General features: G+C 40.1%; 1 protein-coding gene across 2 annotated transcripts in view; it reads right to left on the bottom strand.

Annotated features, from left to right (window-relative positions):
- Positions 1-844: 844 nt before the first annotated feature.
- Positions 845-20,950, bottom strand: part of Pon3 (paraoxonase 3) — a 32,079-nt gene continuing 11,973 nt past the window's right edge. The window contains exons 4-9 of one of the 2 annotated variants that reach the window (XM_052173215.1): positions 18,986-19,151; positions 14,771-14,897; positions 11,302-11,502; positions 9,898-9,979; positions 9,546-9,674; positions 845-5,229 (exon numbers count right to left, since the gene is read on the bottom strand). In XM_052173215.1, the coding sequence (XP_052029175.1) occupies positions 5,071-5,229; positions 9,546-9,674; positions 9,898-9,979; positions 11,302-11,502; positions 14,771-14,897; positions 18,986-19,133 (846 nt within the window). In that variant the 5' untranslated portion in view covers positions 19,134-19,151 and the 3' untranslated portion in view covers positions 845-5,070. The remainder of the gene's footprint in view (positions 5,230-9,545; positions 9,675-9,897; positions 9,980-11,301; positions 11,503-14,770; positions 14,898-18,985; positions 19,152-20,950) is intronic. The other variant, XM_052173214.1, reaches the window with a different exon arrangement.

Below are 20,950 nucleotides of genomic sequence, written 5' to 3' on the forward strand. Positions count from 1 at the left end.
TGCCCTCAATAGATTGATTTGTATTATATTAACTCTACTTGATATAGTTTGCTTATATTTGTATACTAAATATATATTTAAAATTTTTATTTGTACTAATACCTAATGAATATAACGAAAACCAGTGCTCTATTATGACTATTTATCTTCATCCTTATGTCTCTGTAAGTCATCCTTTATTCAATGATTTCATTACAGAGTAACCATTTTTTTCAAGTCTTTCCTGGAAGCTGTCGAAAAGACCCTATGGTTAAGAATGCTCCTTTTGTAGAGGAGCAGAGTTCCATTCCCAGTACCTGTGCTGAGCTGCACAAGACTACCTGTAACTCCAGTGGCATGGGATCTGATGCCTTCCTCTGGACTCTGAAGGTACCCGCCACACACACACAGCACACACAGACACAGAAATAAAAACAAAATCTGAATCTGTCAAAAATGAAAAGACTCTGAAGTCATTCCATCTTCTGGGGTTTCCCTTTTGACCGTGGTAATATTTTCTTCTTGGTGATGCCACGCCTTCTGCCTCTGACTCTTTCTGAAATCTTTGGATTTAAAATTTCAATTCTGCAATTTTTCCAAGTGTATTTCAAATTTGCAATGTGATCACTTACTTTTAAAAATTCTGTATCCCTTTCTTCTCAGATTCCAATTTGTCACAAGCTAAATCATGTTACTTTAGCCACCATGTCTGTTTCAGATGTGCATGCCTATGTTTCCTGTTAAGTAAATCATTTTGTTGCATATTCTCTCCCGTGAGCTAGCTCTCGTTTCACTATCTCCAGCTATGTATCATCTCTGGTTGAATTTATCCATTTCCTTCTCCCCATCTCTTTTTTCCCTCACCCCCTTCCTTTCCTGTTGTTTTTTGTTATTGTTGTTGCTTTTTGTTTTGTTTTATCAGTCTTACTACCTGACTCAACCACATGTGTCTTAGTTAGAATGTTACTGCTGTGAACAGATACCATGACCAATACACCTCTTATAATTACAACGTTTAATTGGGGCTGGCTTACAAGTCCAAAGGTTCAATCCATTACCATCAAGGTGGGAGTATGGCAGCATCCAGGCAGGCATGATGCAGTAGGAGCTGAGAGTTCTACATCTTCATCTGAGCGCTGCTAGCAGAATACTGGTTTCCAGCTAGGATGAGGGTCTTAAAGCACACATTCACAGTGACATACCTACTCAAACAAGGCCACACCTACTCCAACATGGCCACACCTTCTAAATAGTGTCATTCCCTGGGCCGAGCATATATAAACCATCACAACATGTTTCTTAAAAAAAAGTCTAGATTATGCTCCACGTGACTCACTCAGTCATCCATTGTCTTATGTCAGTAGGTTTTGACCTTGTATTTTTTGCAGCCTACATAACCTCAGCAAGCAGCAAATTATTTGCCTTCAGTAGATTCAAAGATGGATGTGGAATGACTATCCAAGGACAAATTTCTTGGGTCTTCAATGTCTTAGAAGTCACGCTTACCAGACTGTTCAGTAGAGAAAGACCTCTTGGGTGTTTTGAAAGAAAATAATAGTGGAAAAATGCATGAAAGACTCACACTGCAAGTCTTTGTGAATACACATTTGCACAATTTTCAAACTCCTATACTCTAAGTTGTTTTTCTTTAATTATTGATGTTAAAATCTAAATTCCTTCAGTTGTATTTTGTTCAGTCCAGGTGTGGATTTTCCAGGTCCATTTGGTATTAGGTTCACTAGGTTCTTAGAGTATACCATTCTCTGCACTTAAGCTTGTGTTTTATTTCTTTGACACTAAGTGTGCTTGTCAACCCTATGCTATTATCCTCATACATATGTACTTTTTGTAAACCTATTTATGCTCTAATTTGTTTCCACTGTTCTTGTTGTTCTTATTTATGTAACCTTTCCCTTCGTTTTTCATGAATGCCCATTCATTTTCCTTGGGAACACATAGTATAAAGTCACAAAAGAACCTGTATTTGTTTCTGCCAGGGAGGTGTTAGTTTACTAACATGGCATAAGTAAGTTCATAACTTGATATCTTCTTGGCATAAGTAAGCTCATAACTTGATATCTTCCATTGCTGTGATGTTTGAAGCATTATACTTTGTGTAATATTTAAGTCAGGGTAAAAATATCTATCTCCTCAAACATCTGTCATTCTAGGTGGTGAAAACATCCACGATTCTTTCTCCTAGAGTTTTGAAATATTGAGAGCATTTCTGTTATCTAGAGTAATCGCCTTGGACAACAATACTCTTTATCTCCTTCATTCCATCTAACTGTAACTTAGAGCTCAATGATTAACCCCTCAGAATCACTCCTCCATTCCCAGAAAACCCCTACTCTCTTGGTCTCTGGTAACCACCAATCTAGTCTCAATTTCTTTTTTTTTTAAGATTTGTTTATTTTTATTTATATGAGTACACTGTAGTTTTCTTCAGACACACTAGAAGAGTGAATCTGACATCATTACAGATGGTTGTGATCCACCATGTGGTTGTGGGAATTGAACTCAGGACCTCTGGAAGAGCAGTCAGTGCTCTTAACCACTGAGCCATCTCTCCAGCCCTAGTCTCAATTTCTAGGTGGTTTCAGATCAGTTTTGACCATTCGATGGCAATCTGAGCTCCGACTCTGAATGATGGTGGGCATACCAGCACCATCTCTCCTTCCATTTTGCTCAGCTGTCCTTTTAGGCTTGTGGGAATAGAATGTGGGGCTACTTTACACTGACTTTGACCTTAGCTGGATATTCAACTCTTTGAAATCTGTGATTTTCTAGGATGTGGTTCACCATCCAACTCCTCTTGGATTTGGCTTATGCTCCTTTTGTTCAGTTAAAGCCTTAATAGACAAATGTTAAGTAATCCAGAAGCTATGATGGCTAGAGATCAAAAAAGAGTTATCATAATGGACTGAGTTATAAGTGTGCATGGCTTTTAATCATTATTTTTATTCAGAGTCTTCTCGATAACTACATTTTGTGCATGCATGAAGTTGTGCATGCTTGCATACATACATATGTGAAGACCAGAAAACAGCTTCTGGGGCTACTCTGTGAGCATCATCTATAATTTATTTTTGTTGTTGTTGTTGTTTGTTGTTGGAGACAGCTTCTCACCAGCCTGAAGTATACTAAATATACTCAGCTTTCGGGCAGAAAGTCCCAGAACTTTACTTCCCCAGTGCTGGGATTACAAACACAAACCACACACCTAGTTTTTATGTGGATGTTGGAGATCAAATTTAGTTCCTCACACTTGTAAGGCAAACAGTCGAACAACTAAAATCTCTACAACATATACCTATGTTTTGAAACTTAAAGTATGATGACTACCTCTCACACTCAGCTGGGCTATTCCTTCCTTGAAGTAATGAAAGTTATACAATCTTAATGTCTGAACAAAAAAATGAGTACACAGGTTAAAAGAGTACCATTTTATCCTGGCATCAAACTATTTAACAAACTTTTAACTAAACAGTGTTCTTTAAAATATCAACAGGTCTCCTTAATTCCCCATTACCAGAAACACCTTGTGGGAGGGCTTGACAAGACTCTCGAAGCTCTAGTGTGGCAAACAAGGTTCTGGAAAGGCATGGCCCTTCTCTCCTATTTCCTCTGCCTTGCTAAAATCATTAGATCACGTTCCTAAAGCCAGCCTCCAAGATCTACTCGCTCATTTGGCCCACTTTTCCTCCCACGGCTGACTGCCAAGGTCCACCTATTGAAGTCTAACAATCAGAAACCCCTTTTGGCTCACCTAATTAGCGTACCCAATTAAAATGAATCACCTTGTGTGGTGGTGTACATCATCAATTCCAGCACTCAGGAAGCAGAGTTAGTTGGATCTCTGTGAGTTTGAGGATAGCCTGGTCTACAACACAAGTTCAAGGATAGTCAGGACTGTTACACAGAGAAATTCTGCATCACCCCCCATAATAAATAAAAAATAGTAAAATAAATAAACACCTCATCTTAACAAGTAGGTTCATCCTCTCTATTCAGAGACAGCTCCCTTGGGACCAATACTCCTTCCCCCTTCTCCCTTGTTTCTTCTCCTCTCCATTGTTCCTGGTTTCTTCTTCCTTTTCTTCCATCTCCAGCGTTTGTCCCTTATCCATCCCTCTGGGGCAAATAAATCTCTTTGTGCTGAGACCTTGGTCCCCAGGTTCCCTATTGAAACGTTGGTGGTAATCAACCACAAATCATTTATTATTATTTGTTTACTTATTTGTTTGTTTGTTGTTTTAACCAAGAAAGGAATGCCTTTATTTATTCTCATCAAATTAAATTTAGATTTGTCCATTAGTACATGCCATTTGTGCATAATTTTTTTTTTCATTTTGGATTCATTGGTGCCAGTCAGCTGGAAGCTGTTTACTAAATGTTTATTAACTAGTAGAGAAGTTGAACATGGCTGAAGGTAACAGTCCTAGGGTCCGATCAAACATTCAGAGCCACGATTGGAGACACTTGCAATGGAAGTATCAGTATAAAAAGCCTTATTTCAAGACATACAACAGCATATCATGCACCAAGCTAGCTGATGAGGTTTGTGTATGTCACATTTCCAGAATCTTGTTCCCTGTGTGACAAATCCATGTTCATGAAAGGCTTTGGAGTTTAAAGATAAGAGTGATAGGTTAGGATATGTGATTGGAAGATAGTGTCATATGCAAGACAGAACAGAGAATGAGGGTCATAGTTAGCCATTAGCTTCTTTAGTAGTATGGACTGCAGAAGCTTAAGACTATCACAGTTGCAGGAGGTGATTTGGATGAACAGTTAACAAGAGGCACAGATTTAAGAGAACGGGAAACATAAATTGTAACGGCCTATACATCACAGCATATAGAGAATGCTGGGCATATTCAACAGAGCAGAACACATGGGTTTCCAGTTCCCTTGCTACTCACTAACTTGATTCTTGATTTCATGGCTGTAAGTTTCTCTACTCCTCTACTTTTCTCCATAAGAAAAGCCATACACATTGTCACCGGTAACTGTAAATAATTACAGTTCCACGTAGCATACAAATGACAATTTTACTTTTGTCAAATATAAAGATGTTTTTAGAAAGATCTAGAGTTCACAGTACAGAGCTTTGTGAAATATAGTGCCTATGAGCATTTTCTTTTGATACACAGAAGCCACGGTGCTGCCCTGAAGCACGGAGCCGTTGTTCATATACAGCGTGCTCACCCTGGGGTTATCTGACAAAGAATCCTGGATGCGTAGTACCTGTCAAGAGAAGATCATTCATTACTACACTGGCCAGGAAAAGCTATTTCGAGATATTTCCCTTCCCACCAATTTTGGGATAAATGCATACTTTCGGAAACCAGTAAGCTAAAAATCTGAATTATATCTGAAAGGCACTAATGTCCTAACAGCATCTATACTCTAAACTGGACTAGCTGTTAACATTACTCAGATTCCTCCATAGAGACCTTCAGCAGTTAGATAATGCAGGTATCCCTAGAGAAGAAACTTGGGTCCCATAAGCACTTATCAACTCCTGAGCTGCCCGTAGTTCCCCATCTGTGAATGTGTCTTTGACTGACTATAGAATGGAGAGAGAATCCCAGGACAAGATGACTAAAAGGCAGTCAGTCAGTTAGCCTAACCAGATAGTCAAGAAGGTGGGTATCTTCACTGCTGAAGGACTTCATATCTGAGAGGCAGCTAAGAAATGGGAAGAAAGTGCAGGAGTTTGGAGGCACCACTGCTTGGGTCTGTTATTGATCCCTAGGATTAGCACACCCAGCTTTGCTGATCAGTAAACACATAAGCACTCAGGTTCCAAGTAATCTGGATGAAGTTCACAGGGTAGGGGTGGGAGTGGCAGATGACAAAGATAGGAACCAAAGGAAAACAGCCAATCACTGAAGCGCCGGTTATCTTTATTGATTTCTTGCATCAGAATGAAGCTTCAGATTGTTTTGTTTTGTTTTTCCTTTTAATTTTGGGTTCCCTTTTAAGCTCCAATGACTTTGTTTCCTGTTTGTTATGACAGCATTGAAGCTTGGGTCTCAAGCAGAAAGCACAAGACTCTACTGAGTGGAGAGGGGTCATTCACTGTGGTTAAGTAAGTCTTATATGGAATAAACGTGTTAAAACTTGAAAAATAGGGAACCAGATCTTTAACAAAGTTTTAACTACCTCACAGTGATATTTGCATTCCTTTTGTGCTGGCTGGTTTTATGTCAACTATTGACACAAGCTAGAGTTATCTGAAAGGAAGGAAACTCAATTCAAAACAACAACAACAAAAATGTCATTCTAAAATCTGGCTACAGGGCATTTTCTTAATTAATCATTGATACAGTAGGTCCCAGACCACTGGGGATTCGATCCCTGGGCTGCTGGTCCTGGGTTCTGTAAGAAAACAGAGTGAGCAAGCCAGAAACAGCATCCCTCCATGGCCTCTGCATCAAGTCCTTCCTGCCTCCAGGTTCCTGCTCTCTCTGAGCTCCTAGCCTCACCTCCTATGATGATGAAGAGCAATATTATGGAAGTGTAAGCTAAATAAACCTTGTCCTCCCCAACTTATTTTCATCCTGGTGTTTCATCACAGCAATACTAAACCTAACTTTAAAAGCAGGCACTGTGGCTGAAGCTCAGTCTTAACTAGGAAGTCAGCGGATTGTATATCTGAATAAGGATGGATAGCTTGCTGGCTGGGGTAATGATTTGTCTCATGTTAGGCATAGGTGTATTTCTGGAATTAATAAAATATATGTACACTGTTTACTATATTATTTATATAAATGCATATAAACAATATATTTATATAAATATATAACTATAAGTAATATAATATAAATTGTATATTATATCTTATATATTTTAAATTTTATTATAAAAAGAATGTAAGAACAAAGTGAGAATATGCTGACTAAATAATCCTCAAAGTCCAAGGGGTTGTTCTACATCCACTTGAGAGCTTCCATGTTGTAGAAAGACAGATGCTAGCTGCATGATTTTTATTTAATGAACTTTGGAGCTCTTATTTAAATTCCTGCAAGATAGATCTAGCATTTCTTTAGTATGTAGAATAAGAAGTGTATCCATCCAAAGACATTTAGTCAGGCTGTCTTATGTCTTAAAAGGGGGTTTAAAAAAGAAATCTATTACTTTCACATTTGATATGTTTTTAATTTTATATAAATATAGATGTAAAATAAACTAATAATGAAACTACATAAATATATGTCAGGCTGTAGCTATAACATATATAACAGCAAAATTTGGTCTCCTTTGCTGAAACTTATTGTTACATGTTATTTAATTTTTCAAGAATTTCATACATGAATACTGTATTTACATCATTTCTACCCTCACTCTGTGCAACTCAATTCTTCCCATATCCCCCAGTCCCTCTCAAATCCATGATCTCTTCTTCTTTAATCATTAGTTATATAGAGACACATACCCTGCTGCGTGTGTTTTATTCTGATGACCATGTGCTTAGGGCTGACCACTTGGGTAATCTATAAAAAGGCTTATAGCCAATTGGACTGAGCGTGGGGTCCTCAGTGGAGGAGTTGGAGGGTGGACTGGAGGAGCTGAAGGGGTTCACAGCCCCATGAGACTAAACCATCAAGCAAGGGATACACGTGGTTCCAGCCAAAAGTGTGGTAGAGGAATGCCTTATTGGGCATCAGTGGGAGGAGTGGTCCTTGGTCAGGTGAAGGCTCAATAGATGCCCCAACAAAGGGAAATCGAGTGGGGGGAGGTGGTAGTGGGAGTGGGTCAGGTGGAGAGGCATATTCTTGGAGGCAGGGGGTGGGAGGAGGGGTTGGGGGTTTTTGGGGAGGGGAGAAACCAGGAAAGGTTTTAGCATTTGAAATGCAAATGAAGGATTATATAACAACAGCAAAAAAAGGCTTATGCCTGGGAAACGATGGATTCTTCTTTTCCCAGCAGTCATGCAGTCATTGATTGGCTGTAGCCCTCCATTTAGGGGCAGGATTTTGTGACATTCTCCTCATCTTTGCTGGCATGTCAACAGCTGTTGTCATTATGGGGATCTTATTTGTAAATGTCTTCTAGAGACTACTGGGCAACTGCACCCATAAAATCTCAACAATTATGATTGCCTTAAATATTTCTTTTTTGGGGGGGGGGTTCAAGACAGGCTTTCTCTGTGTAGCTCTGGCTGTCCTGGAACTCACTTTGTAGACCAGGCTGGCCTCGAACTCAGACATTCACCTGCCTCTGCCTCCCAAGTGCTGGAATTAAAGGCATGTGCCACCACCGCCCGGCCTGTCTTAAATATTTCTTGATGCTCTTTTAAAGATAGATTTCATGAGTGATGTGTGAATTGCAAAGAAAAAGAATTAAAAACTAGACAGACCGTTCAGAAAGAACTAATGCCCTACTTCTGTGAGTGAGCAGGCTAGGATTTGAATCTTAGTTTCTCAACTAGCCAAACAGGTCACTCTGTTCTTCAGACCACACCTTCTCTTCTAACCCAATACCTGCCAAGCCTCAGCACAGCAGTCTTAACCTTCTCCATCTAACTGTGCTGTGCTGTCCTATGCAACTTACCATCCATGCTTTTCATTTAGAGTCTGTCCTTCTGTCCCCTAAGAATGGGAGCCTTGTATGGTTTTTTAATGTTTGTTTAAAGTTTTATTTCATCATTTGCTAGTTCTCCTAAGCATGTGTGTTTTTGTGAGCACATGGGTATGGCATACAGGCACACATGTGCCACATCACTTGTGGAGTTAGAGGAAAACTTTTTAGCAGTTGGCTCTCTCCTTCCATGGTGAGACCCAGGATCAAAATCACGTCATAAAGCTTGAATGATAAGTGTTTTACTATCTAACTAGCCTATTTGTGTTTATTTTCAGATATATCCCAAGCATTAAAACAATATCTAGCAAAATGTAATTGTCAGTAACAAGTCTTTCCAAGTATCTTTGGAAAGAATTTGTAGTTGTAGCTAAATTCAATGAAAATTTCCAAAATATTATGATTATTAAACTTAATAATATATTTAATTCAGTGTCTTATGCAGTTGGTTTAACTGTTACAGATAATTCATGGTTTCACTTTAGAAGTTATACTTTAAAATAAAACAGTCTTTAATGCTATCATATATTAGAGTTTGAGAACAAAAATCCATTTGCTTCAGAGACTACAATCATTTAAACCCTCTGTGCAGGCTTGTGCTTAACTAATGAAGCTGGTTCTATAAATTTCTCCCTCTCTTATACCCTGCAGGAGCTTCTAAGAGCTGGCTTTATAGTTGGAAATACAGTAGGACAAATCTACACAAGGTCATCTTTCCTCATTATTCTCAATAGCACAAAAAGACCCTGAGAAGTTAGAACTTACTGTCTGTCAATGATACTATATTGGCCCCTTGTGACTTAAAAAGTGTAGGAGCCCCATCTCTCTAAACTGCCAATATATCTACATTTTTACATAAAAATTTTGTTCGGTTTTGGAATATAAATATGACCCACATGAATCCCCTTAACATCACCTCAGTGAAATTTTCACTCAAGTAGCTTTCCATGTTAGTTCAAGGAGATATTAATACTTACTTCTGATCCCGGAGGATCCTCAGGGTCATAGCTCAAAAGCTTCATGGGGTTAGGATGGCATCCTGCCAAAATATCTCCCGTGGCTGGATCAACAGACAAGTTATCCACTAAGGTGCCCAGCTGAATTACCTTCAACAAATATGAAGTAGTAAGGACGTTATCTCAATGTTCTTCTCTGCCTTCCCTGTCTCCAGCAAGCCAGCTCCTCCCAGCACTGGATACTAGTATTTCTAGGGTCTTTGTGATTGCCCTCTAAAAGTGTAAATAACGTGCCTCCTTAAAAGCATCCCTGGGTCAAGTATGAGATTAATGCATGGGACCTTGTTGTGTGTGTTGGCTGGGGTACTCTTACCTTCACTGGAGTTAAATTCCAATTATCATGTTTTTTCATTACATGGATGTTCTTAGCTGTTACATCAGCTACATAGACATATCTGTAAAGTAACACTTACACATAAGCAACTATTAATGAAACAGGACACTATGTCTTACATAAAAATTTGTGCTAGCCTGAAGAACCACTGCGATGTCTTTCTATAACACAATAGAAATAAATAACAAAGAAGTATTTTTAATATTATTGAAAGGTTTTATAGGCTCCTGATGTGAAATGTAACCATAAACTGACAACTAGGATTGCACATGACATACAGGCTCAATGTCATTGCTGAGGAGACTGAGGTAAGAGCATCCTTCCAAGAATAGAGTTCACACTTCCAAACTTAGGCCTTGAGAGAAACGGTGGGGCAGCCACTAAGCTCAATCACACTCATGGTTTTAAAACACAAAGAATGCTTAGAGGTATTTTCATTTCTGTAGTTGTTTTTGTTTTGTTTCTTTCGTTTCATGAGAATGGCCCTACTATAGCTTTGGCTGTCCTAGAACTAACTATTTTGAACAGGCTGGCCTCAAAAATCACAAATATTCTCCTGCTTCTGCTTCCTAAGTTCTGGCATTAAAGACATGCACCATTACACCCAGCCAAAAGGTGTGTTCTGCAAGGCTCATCTCTGCTCATGATCTCAAATCTAAATGCTCTTATTCAAAGTATATCTCTGTTTTGAAAGCCTTTACTTCTTAATCATTTGCCAAGAACATTTGCTCTTAAATTTTCATGCTTTCGGGGGCTGGAGAGATGGCTCAGTGGGTAAGAGTGCTGACTGCTCTTCCAGAGGTCCTGAGTTCAAATCCCAGCAATCACATGGTGGCTCACAACCATCCGTAATGAGATCTGATGCCCTCTTCTGGTGTGTCTGAAGACAGCTATAGAGTACTTACATATAGTAAATAAATCTTTAAAAATAAATCAATCAGATCAAAATGTCATGCTTTCTTAAAAGCAGTCATGGAATCATCATAAGTCTGACAACTATACCATCACACGTCGAAGGCAGGCTTCTCTCTCTGATAAGAGCTTTTGGTTAGCCAGACCTTGTTCATGTGGTTAAATAGAATTTGGGCTCATAAAGCGCAGCGATATGGAATACTCATCCTGCTTTTGGAAAGAATATTGAGAAGGAGTATATTTAGTTATATAAGAATTTGAAACTAGGGCCATATTTTTGGGTTTTTCTCTTTCTACTGTAGGGGTCTTGAAACTCAAGAAAACAAAGACCTTTCAGGAACACAATATAGTATGAACTGTGGGCACACCTGAGCCCTCTGCTCACATACTGACTACTGGAACCTAAGGGATCCTCAGGCAAGGAGCTCTGCAAAGTATCAAGGGCAAAGGGCAGAAAAGAAAAAAACATACTTCTTGTCTAGTGAGACTGTGATTCCATTGGCAGAACTAAATCCTTGGGCCACGACGTTGACCTCTTTTGGGCTGTAGAAAAGAACTGAAGTCCAGTGAGGGTCCAAGATCATCTCCAAAAGTACCAAGAAATAACTGGTAAAGTAGTGGTCTCTTGTGGCATAGAACTGCTCTGGCCCAAGAACCACAATGTCATTCACACTAGAAAGAAAAAGAGTGAGAAAACCATTAGGTATTTGAATATCTTGATTATTGACAAAGCTACTATATCTGCCTAGATAAATGTGTTTATCCATTATAAATGGTAGAGTTGAATTAAGATGAATTAACTAAACCCATAAAGCATTCAGATTTTACTTCCATGTATTTTCTTTTGTCTATGATTTTTAAGTAAAAAATGAATATGTATATTAATAAACTCTAGACTTGTAGATGTCAATGAGAGTTTTCTGTGATGCATATAGTATCTTCACTTTTCCTCTAGAATTAGGATTAATTTTAAAAGCTAAGCACTGTCATTTGACTTGTTTTGACCGAAAAAGATGTGACTTCTTTTCTTTGTGTGTATTTGTGTGTGTATCCATATGTGTGTCACAGGAGGGCAGGTTAGAGGTCAACTTCAGGGGTAGTTCCTCAAGTCCAATCTACCTTTATTCTCGATGATACTGTTGGCCTGTAACTTCCCATGTAGTCTAGTCTAGGATTAAGTCCCAAGGATTTCCCTATCTTTGTCTCTCCATCACTGAGATTACAAACATGTGCTATCATGCCTAGCCATTTTTTTTTTGCACTTGAGTTCTGAGGATTAAACTGAGCCCTCATGCCTGTAAAATAAGAACTTTACTGACTGAGCCATCTCCCCAGGTCTTCTGTGTGGTTAGTTTCTTAATGAAAGAGCTGGAGAATCAATGAGCAATCATTTCATAGCAAATATTATTTTTTTGAGGGTATACTATTCTGGTCTTTTAGGATCCTAGTGAGGACAGTGGGACACAAGGTCCCTTGATCCGACACGTGCAGCTTTCTTTGAGCCATATGCATTCCTTCCTTTCACTATCTTTTAACCAAGTCTACCTTGGCTTTTACACTTTCTCTAAGCAAGTAGGATAATGGGTGATACTCTTTCTTCTGTTCTTTCTTGTAAGAAAACTTTAATTTTTATAACATAGCCAATATCATGAATGCATGCCCATTTTAGCAAAGAAAGTATGAAAATATGGCTTGGAAGTTAAAAAGAAAGACGAAAGATTTTTATTTAATTTTGTGTGTGTGTGTTTGTGTGTTTGCACATGCACAGGAGCACTCATATTCTCATGAGCTCTCCAGGACATCTGCAATAGTGCATGTGCAGAGGACAGAGGACAGCCCGCAGGAGTCTGTTCTCTTCCTTCTACCAGGTGTGTCCCAGAGATCAAACATCGTCTTAGGCTTGCTGGCAAGCATCTATACCCACTATGCCATCTCATGAGCCCAAAGGGTTTGCCGTTGTTTGTTTTGTTTTGTTTTAAACAAATAAAATTTGAGTAAAGGCAAGTTTGGATGAATCAGAAAATGTTTTGCAGTTTTGTGCAGTTTTTCCTATCCATCCTTCATGACTTGGCCTGAGTGCCCCCTCTGCCAAAGGACCTGAGTGGCACCATAAATTACATTCAAGTCTTGCCTGGCCTCCTGCATTAAGTTGCCTCACAGTTTCCTCCTGCGAGGCTCTGTTTCACCCTTTGCACTCGTTACTCAATGTGTGTGTTACAGCCCTTTTCAAACCCCTTCTTAGATTCTGCAGTCTCCCTGGGCTCTTTCCACAGTCAAGTAGGAGCAAATTCCTCCAGTTCTGGGGAGGGTTCTCACAGGTGTCACTTCACAAAAGGTCACAGTTATGACCTCTTGCCTCCCACTGCAGACTTGTTGCTGTCAAATCTCTGGGTAGCACTGGGTTTGCCTTGTACATGCACAAGTGGGCAGGGCAGGAGTGAGAAGTCCCTTGGGACACCTTTGGCTAAGGAGAAATGAGGTCGCAGGATAAACTTTTCGGTCTTTCTCATCTCTTTCAGATCATTGTGAAACAAGGTCACGTTGCCTCTGTGAGGTAACCTCCTGATTTCAGGCTGTGTCAACTGCACTTAGCAATGGGTGACTTGACAGGGCATCTCTACAGCTTCCTCATGTATGTTTCCTTGGTCTGTCATAACAAACTACCATCAACTGCAGGGATTAAACAATAAAAGTTATTCTAACATAGTTCATCAGAGTAAGCATATCGAATTGGGGACTTAGCAGAGCCATGATCCCACTGAGGTTTCTGTGGAAAGATCTGTCCATGGCTTTTCCACAATCAGGAAACGCTCCCTGACCTATAGGTCTCCCACTCCGGGCTTGGGAGAGTATCCACCATTGTGTGTGACCCTTCTGTATTTGGCTGCCTCCTTACTGATTAAGGATAGATCCTAGTCCAGTAAGGCTTCATCTTTAATTGGGTATTTCTAAACAAGGTCAGTTCTGAGGGATGTGTAGAAGAAATTCAAACATAGGTTTTAATATAAAATTTTGTAAAAGTGAAATTTAGATGACTTGGGAAATATTTTGCAGTTTTGTAGGACATCATTCAACTCACAACAATTCCCTTTCTTTACTTTCCATTTCCTAGAAATTCTGTAAGGTTCGGATCCACCTTGGTCTCAGAACCTAGTGATGTTCTTACTTCCTAAGAGAGAAAAAAAAATATGTCTTCCCACTTAAACCCTGAAACTGACTACCTACTAAAGAATATTAATCTTCTAAATTCAATGAATTTAGATCAATGATCAATGAATGATATTGATCATTGCAAATTAAGAGCTCAGCTTTGGTGGGCCCGGGCTTACATGATAATTGTGGCAATCACAGACTGACTCAGGCCACCTACCTGGCCCAGAACGTCTATGAGACTCAGTTTACTTATGTTTGTTACTATATGTTATGTGAAAATAAGTTAAATTAACTATTTTCAACACACTTAAGGTAATTTTTATGTTTCCACAGGTCATTTTTATTTAATTTTTTAATCAACTTCTTCTTTAAAGAACTGGATATAAGGAAAGAATCCATCTGGAGGTTGATTGTAATGCCCAGTGGGTAAGACTCAGAGAATACAACCTACTACAAGGACTGGCAGAGGGAGTAGGTGTTTAAAGAGAGCACAGTATCGAGTTCCTGTGGCAAAGTGGTTGGAATTGGAGCTGGGACTCTAATTGAACGCCTTTGTAGGATTAAAGAGCTTTCAAAAAGTTGGAAAATATAGAGCCATTCAATACCGAACGCAGCAATTCTACTGAGGTGCTGGGCAGTCCTACCCTGGGAGGCTTTTAGAAAGCTTTAGAGGAAAAAGAAACTGCTTGTGAAACAAAAGCTGAGGAAAGCCAGCTGATGCAGAGAAAGGGAGGTGCACAGTGGGAGGTGCGGAAAAATAGATGTGCGCCAGGTTTTAGCTCCATACCTCTTGAGAAGCTCATGGTTTATGGTTTTCAGGTGGATGAGAGAGCGTTGTTGTTCTTCAAACTTAAATATCTCCACCGTGGAGTCCATGTTGGGGTGATTCACAACATACAGGTACACAGTGTTGTCTAAAGGGGAGGGAGGAGAGAGAGAGAGAGAGAGAGAGAGAGAGAGAGAGAGAGAGAGAGAGAGAGAGAGAGAGAGAGAGATGATTTCAAAGGAAGATACGATTTCCAAGAAGTTTAAGTGAGCTGCCTGCAACTGTTGTTAAGCATCTTTAAAAAAAACCCCAATCATCTCCCAGGGCTTTGGTTTTTGTCTTGAGATGGGGTTTTGCTATGTTCTCAAGCTTATCTTGAACTTCAAGGCTCCAGGCATGAGTTGCTGGGCCTATACAGGCAGGTACGACTGTGCAGCGGCTGCTTTTCTAGTCCTTGTCTGTCTGTCACTTAGGTCACTAACACCAATGCTAGATGCTTCTGTTTTTGAAGACATTGAAACTCCAATCGGGGGTAAGCCAGCAATTTTATCAACACAGCAATTTTACCAAGCAATGGTGCAAAGTGTGGGTGTTTATGCAATGGTCTCTCCACAGCCTCACTAACACACCCTCTCTGAAGAGACAGGACTTCAGTGGTAGGCAAACATGTATATCATTTCCCTGGATGACTTGTCAGTGAACAAATGATCTCTGCTGAGAAATTTTGGGGTGCGTCACAAAGGTCTACATTTCAACAAAAGTTCAAGAAATCTCAGGGCACGTGAGTGCTTTAAAATAAGCTCTTTCCCAGCTCTGGACAACGAACTTCTAACGAAAGTCAAATACCTGAAATGAGTAACTACATTTACTGAACTCAGTGGACTTGTAAAGTAAACACACCAACGGAAATAAGGAAATAAGCCAGCTAATCCTGGCCATCGCCAACCTCAAGAATGTTCCCAGCTACCTGTTTTCACTCTGGAATGTGAAGTGCTGTGAAGAGGATTGAGGGTGGTGGCCTTGACTGGCTTATCAGAAAGTGTAGGTCTGAGGTTTTGAGGGACAGGTCTGGTCCTGTCCTCTCACCGTGAAATTTGTTCTGTAATCTGTTGTTCCTGTTTGCGTCCTCCGTGTAATTACCAAATATGTAATGGAGCAGGTCCGAGGCCTGGCACACACAGTTTGCACCCTTGACCACATTAAGCTGTTCCAGGCACATCAGCTGGAAGTGCTTCCCGACAGACCGGTGAATCTTTCCTTTTGTCTGATCTTGCTGTGTTATCGGGCCCAGCGTTTGGCAACAGAATGTGGGTTGGATTTCAGCTCCTGAACAGGCCCTTTTGTGGGAAGCAGTGTGGTAGGTGTTCACTCTGCCCTGGATTAACGCAATCTTAGGGTTACACTGGCTCTTTCTTCCATAGCAGAAAGAGAAGCTTTAAGAAGGCGATTTTTGTTCTCTATCCTGATAGTTCTCTGTTTGACACTTTGGCCTGGTGAATTAGTCTCTTAATTAAGGAATACATAAATAAGATAGGTTGTCAATCACAGTGCATTCAACGTCTGGAAGCCTAAGTGTATGGTTGGCCCGTGGATCCATACGCTGATCCTATCTTAGACTATTCAGCTCCCGATATAACTCTAACATCCCTAACTCTAACAGAGCGAAATAGGCTAGGTCACTCAGTGCAGTGTCAGGCAAAGAAAGTCTGGCTATAGGGATTAAGTACAATGTGCTTCCCTAGTTTTACCAAACAGGAGACATAGGATAACAGGGAAGCAGCCAGCATTATTCAGAGAAGTCAACCCTGTATCATGTTTCTGTCAACTCCAGCTTCTCCATCTCATTAAATGGAGTATTAATGTAAGCTGTCCGATGCTACAGCATCCACATTCACTCGCTCACCAAATACCTGTTTGCTAGGTTGCTATTCTGTCTCAGGCATTGTTCTCAATATCTCAGATTCCAGTAATGAATGTGTTACATACATTTTTATGGTGGATATATTTAGAGAAGAAAACAGGAGTAAAATCTAGTAAATAGTAACAAAGAACACCGGGGCAGGGAGATGCCCTCTTTATTTATACAATGGCATCCACATGTCCAATGGATTCACAAATATATTACATTTAAATTAGTTTGGAATTATTGGCTATAAACAAACAAAATGTACTAGAGATTGCCATTTTCAGAGCAGATAATATAAGATTTGTTTCTGGGGTAGTTTCTTGAGCTATGAGTCACATGCCATTAAATTCAGACTTGCAAAATGTAAAATTTAGTGTGTTTTAGTATGTTCACAGAGTTGTGCAATAATAACCACTACCTACTGCCAGAATACTTACATCAGCCCCCATATAAACCCCCATTGCTTAGCTGTCCCTTTCCATTTCCCATTCTGCCCAGCCTCTGCCCAATGACTGGTTTACTCCACGTAGCAGAGCACTTTCAATTACATGTGTGTCCCAGCACACTGTCCCAGCTCATTCTTTCTATTGCCAAATGACGCTCTATTGTATAAATCATGTTCCGTGCTCATCAGTTAATGGGCATGTGCATCCTAGGAGAAAGGCTGCTAGGAACATTCACGTGGGAGTATTTGTGATCTGCTGATCAGACATCAGAGAGCAATACTACTTGTGTCACATGGTAACATCATATTTTGAACTGACAGACTGGTTCCTAAAGTGGATGCACCTTTCACAGTATCACCAGAAAAGGAGCCCAGTTTCTCCACAACTTTGCTTATGTTTGTTATTACTTGTCTCATAAGCACACGCATACTTGCATGCGCGCGTGTGTGTGTGTGTGTGTGTGTGTGTGTGTGTGTATGCATGTGTGTGTGTGTGTATGTGTGTGTGTGTGTGTACATAACCACATTAGTGGGCATGAAGGTTAGAGCAAGACACTTTAGGTCTCTATTACCCTCTGCTTTGTTGTCTTGAGACAAGGTCTCTCACTGACTTGGAAACTCAATGATTGGTCGATTGATTGATTGATTGATGATTTTTTTTTGGCTTAACTGGCTTGTTGGTGAACTCTGAGGATCCACTTGTCTCCACTTTCAACACTGTAGTTTCAGGAATAAACAGCCACACTTGGCTTTTTGGGTGGGTGCTGAGTATTCAAACTAGGGTCTATGCTTGACGAACAGTGGGTAGGAACTGTCACTCATTATACCATGCCTATCTTTGCATATATGAAGAAGTGACTGATTTTGACTTCATTTGCATTTTCACAAATGGCTAAAATTGTCAAATGTCTCTAAACAGCTTAATTGGCATGTTTATACTTTGATAGGAGAAAATGTTTATTCAGATACCTTCAACATTTAAATAGGTCTATTTGTCGTTTGGATGTTGAGAGGCCTGCTGGATAGTTTAATGTCATCTTGCTGCAAGCTAGAGTCATTGGAAAGGAGAGAACCTCAATTGAGACAATGCTTCCATATGATCTAACTGTTGGATTTTCTTAATTAGTACTTGATGGAGGAGAGCCCATCCCATTGTGGATAGTGTCATACATGGGCTGGTAGTCCAAGGTTCTATAAGAAAGCAGGCTGAGCAAGCAGTAATGAGTAGGCCAGTAAGCAGCACTCCTCTATGGCCTTTGCATTAGCTCCTGCTTCCAGATTCCTGCCTTGTTTGAATTCCTGCTCTGATTTACTTTATAATTTGGTATAAGTCAAATAATCCCTTTCTTCCCCAACTTGCTTGGGTCATGGTATCTCTTCACAGTAATAGAGCAGTAATTGAGACAAGTTGTAACACTCGTGTATATAGTATGTACAAGCTCTGACTCAGACATACTATTTTGAGATATTATCTATCATTCTTTGAGCATTTTTTCACCTTCTTGGCAGTATTCCTAGGTACAAAATTGGGATTTCAGTTTCTATGACTCCAATTTATCTCTTTTCCCCTTATGGAATGATTTCCCCTGTTATATTACTATTTTCAAAGGGCCTTCATTTTATATGTTTGATTTCTTATTTAAACAGGCTATGGGAGTCAAGTAAGAAGAGAAGTGATAAAAGGAAACCCCATGGGGCCTCTCAGTTTAGCCTTCCTTCTTTACATCACTGTTTAAAAATGTTTCCTGTGAATATTAAAACTTTTGCAAATAGTCCCTACATTTCTTTGGTGGAATCGCACCTGCCCTATACCTTTAGCCTGAACGTTGAGCTGTGGCCACCTCTTCCTTCCAGTTTCCCTTACTCTGAGTTATTTTGGTTGTACCTTTGTCGATGAAAGTGCTGATCCCATGGGGATTTAGTGACTCCTGGTCAAACCCATTACTGATTTCCAGTGCTTGTGCCTTTGGCTTTTGCTCATTCAGATCCATCAGGAAGATTCTTCCTGGTTTGTCTGGTGCAAAGTTTGGCATACCTGGATATTTTAATCCCTGCAGAAACAGAGAATCAGTGCGCGCGCACACACACACTTGTATATTTAAATGTTATTTTCATATGGAAGCCAAAATCTCAAAGCCAAACAAAAATGTTCCAGATTCTGTATTTCATTTTGATTTGGTGGCTTGTTCACTGTCAGCTATAGCCATTGTCTGATCTGGGGGAGGGACATGGCCAGAAGCACCACTCTTTGGTTGTGAATACAGGAAAAGCCACTTTTGAGAAAAGGAAGCATTTTTAACTTAGAAAGAATTAAGTCACAGATTGCAATGCAAGGGGCCAAGCTGTGTTACTTTCTTAGAGTCCTTTGGTCTGCCTAGGCCTTGGAGTGGTCTTCTGTAAAAATGAAGCAACTGTAACGTATGATGACTAAGATTCTTTTCAATCTTGATAATGGCAGTTTCCATTTCCAAAGAGTAGAGAAAGAGTGTGTGGTTTAACTAACTCTACTGATCTTATCCCTCCCCTAGTTATATCATGTAGTCATAAATACAACCAGCTGCAAGTCAGTACAGGTGTCAGCAGCATCGGGAAGTCTCCAGGGACTGCTGGACTTCTTGCTCATTGTCACAGACACTTCATTCTATTTTCCATGCATGTGTCCCAAGTGTGCTTCCTTTCATAATGTCCGCACCCCATTCTGCTTCACTCTGCATCAGTGTTTGCCGCCTTCCTCTCTGGAAACACCATGGCGGTTGATGTAAACTGCCTCTGACTCCTTTCTGTGAATAACCCTTCCGTTCTGCTCTCCCTCTTTTCTCAAAAGAGGCTTTTCTAAGCCTGTCACCTCTTTTCCTAATCCCCTGTTCCCTAGGAGCCCAACCTCCATCTTGCTTTATTTTTCCATAATGACTTCTGTGGCCTACAATGCTGTTCATTTCTCATTCCTCAAAATCATCATCGTTTTCTTACTTACTTCAAATATGTGTTTATCTTTTTGTTTCACCCGAATTTTCTCAAAGATATCACTCAACCTTATTACCTGATTTACTCTGACTCTCCTTTCTCTGGGATCCATATTGTACCTCGAGTGTTTTGCGGAAACACAATCTCCACAGGACATGGCAACAGTCTCAGTGTCTTCCTTGATAGCACTTTATCTACACTTGTGGGGCTCTGGACACAGTCGCACACCTTCTTCATTCATGTCAGAATGAAGCCAGAAGTAGAGGTCTGAGATAGAATCTCTGTCTTTATTTCTGCCCCTTGGATTTTTCTTTTGTCTGTTCTTAGACCCCTTTCCTTCCTGTGCTCTTTCCTGTAGCTTTCATTCAGAAAGCTTCGGTTATTTCGTGGCCCCCAGTGATCCTCACAGAGCCGTGTTTACTCAGAATCTCTCTCTGGTACTGTAGCCTACATTCCTTATTTCCTCCTCAGGTTAGCTTCAAGGAAACTTGTCAAAAACCAGGCAAACACTTCCCTCCAGATCCTCCTTCTGCTGGTTATTTATTCTTCTCAGTTAAGGGTGTCACAGTTACATGGGGCCATAAAATTCAATACCCAGATCATCTCTCTAGAGATAATTTGTCAGAAAGGTGTCTGGATCAAAGAATAGCAATACCAAAGGAGGAAATTTTAGGGACATTAAGGTATTTGCCTGAATCATTCATTGTATGGCTTCTCTGCCATTCAATAAATAGGTAGAGATATGATGCATTGAGCCACACACACCATTAAAAAGGCTCTCTCTCTCTCTCTCTCTCTCTCTGTGTGTGTGTGTGAAGGCAGTATATCTCTACAAGTCCCATGGTGTCATGGAGACACACGAGAACACTGTCTTCAAACAAAGATG

The sequence above is a fragment of the Apodemus sylvaticus genome, chromosome 2 (genome assembly GCF_947179515.1).
Source record: "Apodemus sylvaticus chromosome 2, mApoSyl1.1, whole genome shotgun sequence".
NCBI lineage: Eukaryota > Metazoa > Chordata > Mammalia > Rodentia > Muridae > Apodemus > Apodemus sylvaticus.